The sequence below is a fragment of the Cervus elaphus genome, chromosome 14, assembly GCF_910594005.1.
Source record: "Cervus elaphus chromosome 14, mCerEla1.1, whole genome shotgun sequence".
In the NCBI taxonomy this organism is placed as follows: Eukaryota; Metazoa; Chordata; class Mammalia; order Artiodactyla; family Cervidae; genus Cervus; species Cervus elaphus.
The window spans coordinates 7,850,017-7,862,283 of record NC_057828.1 but is presented as its reverse complement, the minus strand read 5'-3'; the positions used below and the strand labels follow the sequence as shown (position 1 = coordinate 7,862,283).

The 12,267-nt window shown below is 44.1% G+C and overlaps 1 protein-coding gene across 9 annotated transcripts in view; it reads right to left on the bottom strand.

The window, feature by feature from the left end:
* SRGAP2 (SLIT-ROBO Rho GTPase activating protein 2) overlaps positions 1-12,267 on the bottom strand; it is a 247,698-nt gene that overhangs the window by 49,428 nt on the left and 186,003 nt on the right. For all 9 annotated transcript variants that reach the window (XM_043923265.1, XM_043923267.1, XM_043923266.1 and 6 more), the window contains 2 exons: positions 10,236-10,337; positions 9,031-9,228 (listed from right to left, as the gene is read on the bottom strand). In XM_043923265.1, coding sequence (XP_043779200.1) covers positions 9,031-9,228; positions 10,236-10,337 — 300 coding nt within the window. The remainder of the gene's footprint in view (positions 1-9,030; positions 9,229-10,235; positions 10,338-12,267) is intronic.

Sequence of the window (12,267 nt, the reverse complement as noted above, 5' to 3'; positions counted from 1 at the left end):
CATTTTGTTGGAGAAGACTCTTGAGAGTTCCTTGGACTGCAAGGAGATCCAACTAGCCCATCCTAAAGGAGATCAGTCCTGGGTGTTCATTGGAAGGACTGATGTTGAAGCTGAAACTCCAATACTTTGGCCACCTGATGTGAAGACTTGACTCATTGGAAAAGACTCTGATGCTGGGAAAGATTGAGGGCAGGAGGAAAAGGGGACGACAGAGGATGAGATGGTTGGACGGCATCACTGACTCGATGGACATGGGTTTGGGTGGACTCTGGGAGTTGGTGACGGGCAGGGAGGCCTGGCGTGCTGTGGTTCATTGGGTCGCAAAGAGTCAGACACGACTGAGCGACTGAACTGAACTGAACTGAAAGCATTTGACTCTCAGGATAACTGCATACAGCCCATAGGGACGGCATCATTGCTTCCTCACTGTAGATGAGGACAGACAGTGGGTACTGCTGATTGCTGCAAGCCTGTAAGTGGTTGTGCCAAACCCGGATCCCAGGTCTTTGGACTCTTCTTATGGTGTCTTTCCCACCCTGCCCCACAGCTGTTCATGGGCATCTCAGTTTGCCTTGGATGTCTTCTGCTGCAGTGGTTCACCTGCTGGGTCAGGGTCATCTGCCCACCTCTAAACTCAGAGGCAAAATGGCAGTGTCTCCCTGAGTATGATCTATGAATCACTGGTGATCCATAAAGTAGTTGAAGGGGTAAGTGGATATAACACTTAAAATGATAATTGTTCTTTTTTTTTTTAAATGTACTAACCAAAAAGCATAGATCAAGCCTTTGGGGTGAAAGTAGAAAGAAAAGGTGAAAAAACTGTGAGTTACTTTTAAACTATCTACCTTTCCATACAGGTTGAACTTTTAACTGAGTGCATATTTCTCTCCTTCCCTTATAAAAACAAAGAAAAACTCAGCTTTCTCTGGGATGCTCATCTTCACCCTCCCACATTTACCCAGATGCTCCTGTGTAGACCTTGGCAAATCTCTGACAGCACTTCTCACCCAGCCCTGTCACGTAGGCTTTTTTGCTCCTGTCTCTTTCCCTCCAGATGGTCTCCTCTCTTTGGTCGGAGACCATGGCATTCATTATTCTTTGCGCCCCTGATACTTAGTACTGTGCCCAGCGGATAGCAGACACTCAAAAAATCCTTGAAAATTAGTGAATAAATGAACAGTTTCACTGTCCTCTGGCTAGAACCTTCCTCAGCAGTGACAAACCATGCCTCCAAGTATGCCCCTACTCTCTGAATTAAATAGAAGACAAAAAACAAGCCCTACGCCATGTCATTTCTGCCGCTTTCCTCACGACCTGTTCCCTCTGCTCCTTTGTGATTCTGCACGAGAACATCTGCTTAAAAACAGGCTCCGTTGTCTCCTTCCTCATCCCATCTGCTCCAGCTGCCAGCTCACCTGCTGTCAGTCTTCCCGGGGTGACACCCTAATCCCCAACCAATGCCAACTGCGGGGCTTGGAACAGTACTTCAGGGCTCAGAGGTAACACACCTTCAGGAAACATCCACTGTGAACATCTGAACAGCCAGAGGCCCCTCTTTGGAAGTTCATTCCAAGGAGATGCTAAAGGTTTCTTAATGAGGGAAAATCCGCCCACTGTAACCCTTAAAATGAGACCAGAGTGCTCAGTAAACAGCCCAAATTCTAAAAGGAGGAGGCAAACTCCTTCCTGTCACTCATGCGTATACTTGTGATTTCAGAAATCATTTTTTTCATTCATGTTCACAGTTCGCTGCTTAACTCCGGCTGTCACTCGGTGAACCATTAAAATAAATAACAATCTGATAAAGAGGTATGATGAATTACCTTTTCGGGTTCCACTAAATCCTGAAGGATCAAAAGCTGTGTCAAGGTATGACCTGCATCCCCAATAATGGAAACAGTGGTTGGAAGTTTTCCATCTGGGTAAGCTGGGTATGCGGAGGTAAAAGCATCCTATTTGCAGGCATATCATTTATCACTTTCCTGTCCCGCCCATAAAGCGCTCATCTCTACAAGAGGTCGGCTGGTAGAGTAACCAGGCTTTCCTGGAGGAGCTTGCTTAGGCGGATTCAAGTGCTGCCGTCCTGACATACAGCGAAGGAAGAAGGCAAGGGAGGAAGGTGGCTTTTCAATGATTTCTGGAGACCAGGGGCCCAGAGAAGAACTGTTCACGGGTAATTTCAAAATCCTTCCTTGGGCAATGAGAGTCACTTTCCTTATCTAAAGCATGTCCCAATATTAGGTAATTATTTTTCTTTCATTCCACTTCCTCTACCCTGCTCCTCTCCCCAAACATCTAAAGGTAAAGTGATCACCTGGACTTTTCCTCAGTGGAGAAGAAAGAAAAGGATCACGGTCAATTCCAGATCACCAAAATGAAGTCAAATTCCTAAAACACAGCCTGACTGCCACACCCCATGAGCTGCTCCTACCCGCCCCCACTCCCATCAGGCAACACGCAGTATTACGAAAACTGAGAATTTCTTCCAAAAGTAGAAGGGGAAGCAAGAGTCTATTGGATGATTTTGGTTTTTGCCATTGTGAACCTTCAATTCAGTTTTTATGATCTCATTAATTTCTTTCCTAGTAATTCTTAATTTAGTATTAACAGTCAGTGATGAGTTTTATTCATTGAAAAGGATTAGTATGATAATTTTTCTTTCTGAGCCCACCCTCCCTGACAGACATTTTAACTGCAGTAAGATGAAGAAGGCTAAGTTGGTATATTTGAGTCCCACCACTTGTTAACTCTTCTGACCTTGGGCAAGTCACTTAACTCCCAGAACTTAAGCTTCCCCAACTGAAAAATGGGGATAATACCTTTTTTCACAAGGGTGTTCAAGATGAAATAAAGATAACAAACATGACTGTGATTGACACCAACCAGCAGATACTTAAAAGTGCTCCTTATACAGAATCACTTGGTCAACTAACTGAAAAACAGCCCCTCCCTAAATTTCTTTGCTCTATGCTAATACTTAAGAAAGCTTGGCAATTCCCTGGTGGTCCAGTGGTTAGGACTTTCACTGCCAAGGGCCTGGGGTTCAATCTCTGGTCGAAGAGGTGAGAGCCTCACGCCACGTGGTGCCACCAAAAACAAAAAGAAAACAAACTCAAAGCAGGTTTCCAGCCTTTAAAAAGAAAAAAAGGAGGCACAAGAATGGTTTTCAAATTTAATTTTAAAATGCCTCCTCCCTTTAAATACATTCCTACCATGGTGCTATACAACTCATGGACCTTGCCTATGCATTAAATTTAATCTGTGAGCCCAAGGTCACAAGTGTCCACCATGATGAGAAAGGGTGGCGGGAGGAGTGAGCTGTGCCTAGTCAGCCCCGTGCAGTGCACAGAGATTCACAGGTGTCGTTACTGGGCCTTCTTCCCCACCAGCCAAGCATACTGACATTTCCCCTCCTGCCTGTCAATTTTTAAAGCCCGAAACAGCTGTCAGACAGAATAAATAACAGAGCAAACCTTTCAACAGGAGCATATCTCCCTACTTAAATTGACATGGCAGGGGCATTTATTCATTTATACCCACTTAGTACACATTTATCATGTATCTGTTTATTCTTGGAGAATACCAAGAAAAAAAAGATCTTAGACCACACCAAGTCTAGCAGTCTTAGAGCACTGTCTCTTCAATGGTCAAGGAAGAGGCTCCTCTACAGCTTCTTACCTTACCCGACTCTGTCCCCCCAAATTCAGGCAGCCTAGTTTTGTTTATTTTATAAAAAAATCCATCCCCATTTCATCCCCCATTCAAGAATCCCATACTCCAATCCTCACACAAGGAAATACCTGTAGGGTCTGACAGTACTTAGCTGGTAGTGAGCAGACTAGAGATCTCTTCACAAAATTAGAGATATGGAGGGAACATTTCATGCGAGGATGAGCATGAAAAAGGACAGAGATAGTAAGGACCTAACAGAAGCAGAAGAGATTAAGATGGGGTGGCAAGAATACACAGAACAGAAGAGCTGTACAAAAAAGGTCTTAATGACCCGAATAACTATGATGGTGTGGTCACTCACTTAGAGACAGACATCCTGGAATGTGAAGTCAAGTGGGCCTTAGGAAGCATTACCACGAACAAAGCTAATTGGAGGTGATGGAATTCCAGCTGAGCTATTTAAAATCCTAAAAGATGATGCTGTTAAAGTGCTGCACTTAATATGTCAGCAAATTTGGAAAACTCAGCAGTGGCCAAAGGACTGGAAAAGGTCAGTTTTCATTCCAACCCTAAAGAAGGGCAATGCCAAAGAATGTTCAAACTACTGTACAATTGCACTCATTCATGTTAGTAAGGTTATGCTCAAAATCCTTCAAGCTAGACTTCAGCAGTTTGTGAACTGAGAATTTCCAAATATATAAGCTGGATTTAGTAAAGGCAAAGGAACCAGAGTTCAAACTGCCAACATCCATTGGATTATAGAGGAAGCAAGGGAATTTCAGAAAAACATCTATTCCTGCTTCATTGACTATGCTAAAGCCTTTGACTGTGTGGATCACAACAAACTGGAAAATTCTTAAAGAGATGGGAATACCAGACCACCTTATCTGTCAAATCTGATGCGGGTCAAGAAGCAACAGTTAGAACCAGACATGGAACAGACTGGTTCAAAATTGGGAAAGGAATGTGACAAGGCTGTATATTGTCACCTTGCTTATTTAACTTATATGCAGAGTATATCATGTGAAATCCAGTCTGGATGAATCACAAACTGGAATCAAGCTTACCCAGAGAAATATCAACAATTTCAGATATGCAGGCGATATCACTCTAATGGCAGAAAGCGAAGAGGAACAAAAGAGCCTCTTGATGATAGTGAAAGAGGAGAGTGAAAAAGCTGGCTTAAAACTCAACATTCAAAAAACTAAGATCATGGTATCTGGTCCCATCACTTCATGGCAAATAGAAGGGGAAAAAGTAGAAACAGTGACAGATTTTATTTTGGGGGGCTCCAAAATCATTGCAGATGTTGACTGTAGCCATGAAATTAAAAGACACTTGCTTTTTGGAAGAAAAGCTATGACAAACCTAGACAGCATTTTAAAAAGCTGTGACATCACTTTGTAGACAAAGGTCCATATAGTCAAAGCTACGGCTTTGCCAGTAGTCATGTATAGATGTGAGAGCTGGACCATAAAGAAGGCTGAGCACTGAAGAATTGATGTTTTTGAACTGTGGTGCTGGAGAAGACTCTTTGAAAGTCCCTGGGATCCAAGGAGATCAAACCTGTCAATCCTAAAGGAAATCAACCCTGAATATTCATTGGAAGGACTGATACTGAAGCTGAAGCTCCGATACTTTGGCCACCTGATGCAAAGAGCTGACTCCTTGGAAAAGACCCTGATGTTGGGAAGGAGCGAAGGCAAAAGGAGAAGGGGGCAGCAGAGGATGAGATGGTTAGATAGCATCATTGACTCAAGGGACATGAATCTGAGCAAACTCCGGGAGATAGTGAAGGACAGGGGAGTTTGGCATGCTGCAGTCATGGGGTCGCAAATAGTCAGACACGACTTAGTGACTGAACAACAAGGACAGCCTATGAGAAGGGAACTGGTTAAATGAACAATGTAACATCTGTCTGTACAAATGAAATTCTGCTCAGCTATTAAAAGAAGAGTTAGATCTTTTTGGAATAAATTGAAGATACCATCCCAAATGATAAAAACAGCTAAGTGAAGAACAGTATTGATGAGACACTTCCATTTGTATTTCTATTTGTTTTATCTCCTCATATTTCTAATGTAGTAATATTATATTAAAGGGTACGTCAGTGGTTGTGTCCACACAGAACGCCTTTGGAAGGACACAGAAGAAACTGGCATCAGTCACTGGCAGGAAGTGGGGGTTGGGAACAGGTAGAGGCTTGACTTTCTTGCGTTTTTGAAATCTTTGCATGTTTTTAAAAAATCTTTAATGGTTACAATAAAATAGGCAATGGGAAAAAAGGTGGACAGTGCGGGATTGCATGTTATAGAAGATAAGTGATACAAAGCCAAGAAGATCAGAAAACCTCTGTCTTCTCACTTAGAGCAAAGCAGAGCAGAAAGTTGAGCGGTTCCCGAGCCTTCCCCTGACCTCAGCTTCCTCATCAGGGCAAAGAGAAAAAGCTGGTGTCTGGACACCAGGAGACCAGAGTTCTGGCTTCAGCTCTTGCTGATGACCTTGGACAAGCTACCCATCCTTTTTGAATTTTTGTTGTTTGTTAGTTCTTAAAAAAAACCTTTCAAATGAAAAGATTTGGCTAGATGATTTTAAAAAAACCACTTCAAGCTTTAAAATTTCATGATTATTTTCCTGGTACTTCTTGCACACAACCGACCCTTATAGGTCATGCTTCAAGTTTCCAGTCGCTGTCATCTGGGAGATCAATCTGATGACAGCCAAGAGTGCTCAGAAAGTATTCCTAGCAGCCCTCTGGGTCACCAGTCATACTACCAGGAGTCAAAGCCTTGACAAGAGACCTCTTTCCAACTTTCCAAAAGAAGGGGACTTCCAGGAGGAGACCCAGGAAACACAAGGGTAAATGTTTGTGAAGGAAAAGACTAAGGAAAGTACACCTGCAGCTGTCTTGGCTTTGTGGGTTCGGCAAGCGCAGGCAGCCATTCACACGCCACCTTTCCTTGAATGGCCATTTTGCCACCCCCCCTCCCCCAAAGTCCCTTTATCATGAACTGAATTATCTGACGCATTCCAAACACCAATTACAAAAATGGTGAACTCTTTTACGAATCTGTTACTAGACAAGCCCGGACAAAAAAGCCAAGGAAATTTACATGCAATTTTGATAAGTAGCATTATGGTCACAAAAGACAGGAAATGAGTTAGTGGACATCACTGCATTCAGACAGAGGTGAAAGGGTGGGCAGGATTTGGGAGATCGCCAGTTTGAATATGGTCATTCTGGCTCTTACTAAAGGTCAATTCTAAATACGAATGTAGCGTCCCTTAAAGCTCAGAAGCAATTTCTGAAGTCTTAAATACAGATTTTCATGTTCAAAATTCTCGTTTAATCAAAAAATGGAAATCTTCTACAATGTAACAAGATTGGGTCATTTAAGTAGCGTTATATCTAAGCAGTCCAGACAGAACAGTCAGACAATCCTATTATTTAAAGCCTCTCGAATATTTAACAACCTCCAGAGATAAAGAAGCTTGGGGAGGTACACAGCCCTCACTACAGACAAGAAGTTTTTCCCAAGTCTGTCCCAGATTTTTCATGCCTTTATGCTCTTGCAGGTGCTGCTCTGGCCTCAAAGGACTCTGTTCTCCTCTTGATTCTCTGCCTTATCCGCACAGTCACTCTGTGTGTGATGTTTCCCAACTCCATTCATCCTGGCTGCCATTCACACATGTGTGCATGGATGCACTTAATATTTTTTACATTTATTTTTTAAATTATCAAAATTAACCTATTGCAATTCTTTAGAAATACATGCAGTAAAAAAGAAGTTCTCCCTTCATAGGCCTAATTCCACCATTCTCTTCATTTGATATTCTTAGTATTCCCAGCTTATACAGCACAGTGTCAGAGTAGATCCTTAATAAATGATCAATGAATAATTTAATAATTTTCAATGAATAAATTATAGTGATGATAGGGATAATAAATTTTCAGCATTTTTGAGTACTTACTACAAAACAGGCAATATGTTATATATTTTACAAAAATGAATGAATGAGCCAAAATGTCATTCTATTCTTTCTTTGTATTGATTTTAGCATTTTACTCATAAATATATTTAAAGCATGTTATAATTAAATGGCTTTCACTTAATCATTTACGTGAAAACAGCAGATAAAACAATATGCCAGCAGTTTGCCATTTTTATAATAAAATTATAAATATATGCTCACATCCATGTGCAATGCATCAAAAAAAGCCTGAAAGAGAATATATTCTAACACTATTACCTGTAGATATTTGGGATTATGGATGACTTTTAATTTCTTCTTTCTTACTTCTCAAGTTTATATAATAAACATGCTTTATTTTGTATAACAAGAAAAAAAAGTTATTTTAAAAGAACAATACTGTTAAATCACGCCCTTTCAACATTCTTCTCTAGGACTTAAAAAAATTTTGAAGAATTCTTAGCTTAACTACTTGAGAAAACAGATTTCTTCTTTAAAAGAGATAGCAAATCATTAGTGTTCCTAATGGAGAAAGGGCAGTGTTCAAAGAAGAATTAAACAAATGGTTCTAGTTGCAGGAGAAATTCAATTTGCTACTTGCAGACTATGCTTCTTGACTGAAAAACAAGTTAATTCTGCTCATTCAGAATCAGTATGCATATTCACTGGCTATATTTCCTCTCACATCTGCAAACTTAATTTCTTCTTTCTTAGTTGTCAGAACATTAGGAAATAAATTTTAGCTCAGGCAATAAATCCTACTTGGCAAGCTCGAAATAACTCAATTATTAAAAAGTATCACCAAAGACCAACCAGCAACCTTCCAAAGGACTGTTAACACTACTTAAAAAAAATTGGGTCCACCTGTCTAAAAGAAGACTGGGAGATGCATAAATAACAAAATATAAATATAACGTTTTAGAATTCTCTGCAAACCAATAATGCTGCACATTACCTGTCCCTTTGAGTTTTAGCCATTATTATGAAAAATAATTTTGTATTGCCACAAATTATAAAGTTATCACATCAACTAGAAGAAATAACAGATTTTAACTGTAAGGTATGCTAGCCAAAATATCTCAGTGCGGTTCTTAAGAGCTAGGAGATGCAGCCCCCTGGGATGATGCCCAGGGATGAGAAGGAAAGTTGTGAACAAAGTCTACTAGCTGGTTAAAAACGTCTTCAAGAAGAAAATACTCTTGGTAGACACAAAACTTGTAAATATTTGTGCCTTGAAGTGTATGGATGGTCTCTGAACATGCCCAGATCCAAGCCAAGATATTAAAAAACTGCCCTGAAGATGCCTGACAAGGACCCTGGGATCCAAATGGCTCATGTGTGCTGCAGCACCTAAAGCCAGTCTTTAAAGGGCGTGGAGCCCCTCACCGTGAAGTAGAACTGCTCCGTCTCCTGCTGGTTGGCCCTCCTCTTGGCGATGCTGGGTTTGCTCATGAAAGTTTCTGAGACCGTGGACTTGACGGATTCCATAGAGTTGCTGTACTGGAAGCAATCAGAGACATCGAAATCCTCAACGGTCACAATGTCCTGGATGGTCTGCAGAGTGGCCTCCATCGTCTTCTTTACCTGTCATGATAAGGGCCAACATAATGCATGAAGGGTGGGATGCAAGACGGTAGTGATGGAGAAGCTTGGAGAAGTGAGCTGAGGAAGGAGGGAGCAGGTGTTAGTGGGCCTGCAGCGCTGCTTCCCAATGAACAGTGCTGAGCAAGTGGTAAATATCACATGGACCCTCTTCTCTTCAGTAAGGGCCTAAAACCCACTACGTCCCTCATACTGCCTGCTTGGCCTGGCTATTTAATGTTTAATTTTTAAATTTAAGATTAGCTCTTGGCTATACTGGACTTGCTAAGGGAGAGAGAATGAAACCAATCCAAAGCAACCCCATCATATAGAGAGCGGGTTAAAAATTCGTGATGGGCCGAGTCCCACCGTGACCCAGGTTCTGTTTCCTGACCTTCAACAAATAACGAGCTTGTCTCCCCACTTGCAAACCAAGTGACCCATCCCTAGGCTTTCCTGATCTTACAGGGGAAAGTAAGACTTAACTGAGATTCCAGGTAAGAAGTCATAAAAGCTCGAAAGAATAAGGAGCTGATAATCAATTGCACTGCCCTTTTGAACTAGTTGTTGAAAGCAAATACACTGGGCCCAGAAGAAAGTCTCCCTTTCCTAAGAGGATGGAGATGTTTGAAGTGTCAAAGTCAAAGGCCTCTGTTTGTTTGAAAATGCTGGAAAAAGCCAGGCAGGAGGGGGTGGTTTCAGAGACACAATATTGTTCACACAGCTGCCAAGTGCCATTTTGATTAAATGTGTAAAGGCGGGGACAAAAGCATTTTGCAGAAGGCTCAAAATAGAGCTCAACCTTTGGCAATGCAAGAGCCACTTCCTGGAGTTCAAGGGCAGGATGTAGCAGAAGGGGAAAATCCAAGCCTACATTTGGCTAGGAAACGTTTGCGGCAGCCCGGACGTTCCCTGCATGCTCCTTCCACCTGCTCCCGTATGGGGAACAGCAAGAGGTTCGACAGGGGAACTCAGAGGGTGGCTGTGAACCTCCTGAGCAGGAAACTCACCTCTTCATTCTCGATCTTCAGTGTGGATAAGCGAGACTGCAGTTGTTGGCATCTCTGTACCAGCTCACTCTGGACGGGCTGCTGGGCACAGAGCTGGGATGCCTGCCAAAAGAAAGCAACACCAGGTCAGGGAAAGGACACAGATCTTTTGTCAGAGGCCCGTTACTGTTAATAAAACGACTTGTACTCAAGCTGCAAAGCTCACAACTTCTACGTGAAACAAAATCCAAAGCCAAAGTGTGCAGACCTTTTCTAGGACCAAATAGCACAAGAAAAGAAGGAGGAAGGGAACCTGTTTGACAAGGTCTCTCTCTCTCTCTCTCTCTCTTTGGAGCCCACCTCTAGCCTGGTGCTTGGCAGGGGCAGGTCCATAAAGGGCCTGTGGCTCCCAGGAAGCCGGAGTCAGGGCAGAGAAGAGGGCTTCAGGCAGCCCTGGCTCCAGGCGCACAAGCTTTGGCCCAGGGAGGGTTTCCTGCCAGAGGTCCAAGTGGCCACCTCTCTGGCCCCGCCTTTGTTCCCCGCTGGGCACCAGAGTGAGAGCAGGAGAGAAGTGGGTCAGGAGGCTAACGTGCCGCTGCTGGAAGCCAGCATGTGTTTATAAATCTGGGCCACGCATGAGAGCTCTGACTCAATGAGAGAAAGTGTGAGGCCAGGAGCAAGTCCATGGGCAATGCTAGAGGGCCCCAGAGGGCATGGAATCCTGTGGAACTTGGCATTTTCAAAAAGCCATCATTTCACTCCAGGTCTTCACCAGATCTGCGTGGGAGAAAAGTCTGTCTTTCTCCCAAGGACCGCTGTCAATAAGCTTCGCCCCGAGTGAGGGGAGGGCTGAGCCACTGTCTCCCGATGGGGCTGTGGCGATGGCGTGGGCCTGAGGTCCCCCACCGTCCCCAGGATGACAGATGAGGAACAGAAGGCTGGCAGACTGCAAGGCAGGGCCACGTGCAGGCAGCTCCTGTCACCTTGCCACCACGCGTCCTTTAGCCTCTCGTTTGTGGAGAGACATCTGGATAGAACCAGCCTCCTCCTTCCCCAGCGACGAGTGGGCAGATTCCCAAGCCCACAGACCATTCTCTTGCTTGAAAAGACAAAACCTCTCTTCAGATGGAGGGGGCTGGGACCTGACCTTTTCCTCCATTGGCTTTTAAGCTCTCAACTGACTTGACCTCCTCCCCCAGCTGAGAGGCTGGCCTGAGCCAGCTCTCAGATCTGAAGAGAGCTGACTTCATCCTGGCTCTTGGATAAGCAGACACAATGGAGAAAGCTCGGTGGCCAGGATGGGATGGTGCCAATAGTGAAACTCTCTGGCTGCCTGATGTCACCGGTCAGGCATCCAGAGCCCCACGAGCCTCTGGGGGCACCAAGGGTAGAGCCAAGCGCCTCCTCCCAGTGCATCGGAGAGTGCTTGGCATCAGTCCATGTGCTGAGTGCCCCAGAACACCAATCAGTGTGGGGCCTCGGCCAATTTCAGGGCTTCCGGTCCGAATGCCACCCGAACTTTGGCCCCAGTTCAAGGACTTCCAGGCAGCTCCCTCTCTTCGCCTCCACAGTCTATACACAGCCCTCACTGACTGGGGATAGATGGCTGCAGGGACCAAGAAAGACTGGCCTCTCATCGCTTTTTCTTCTCCACTCACATGAAGGCGAGGCTGGAAAGCAAAACCTTTGCATGATCTAGGATTCGCCCCGGCCCCTGCCGCATCACACAAAGGGAGGGCCTAGGCAGAAGACTGAACTATTGATTTTTAAAGTGACTTCAATCTAGCAGGCGGGAATCATGGAGGGAAAACCATCTCCACGCTTGTTTCTTTAAGAAGCAGCAGGGCTGCTGGTGCATGCTTTGGCAGCGGTCCTCTACCGGGGCGCAAGGTAATGCATTCCAGCTGTGCTCCGGAGTATGGGAATGAGGCTCTGACAGGGCGAGGAGGGAGCCTGAGCACTCAGCGTCTGGAATCCCCCTTTATGGAGACAAGCTGCTGGGCTTAGCAGGCAACACAGTCGACACCAGAAAATGTATTAACATCACTCCACT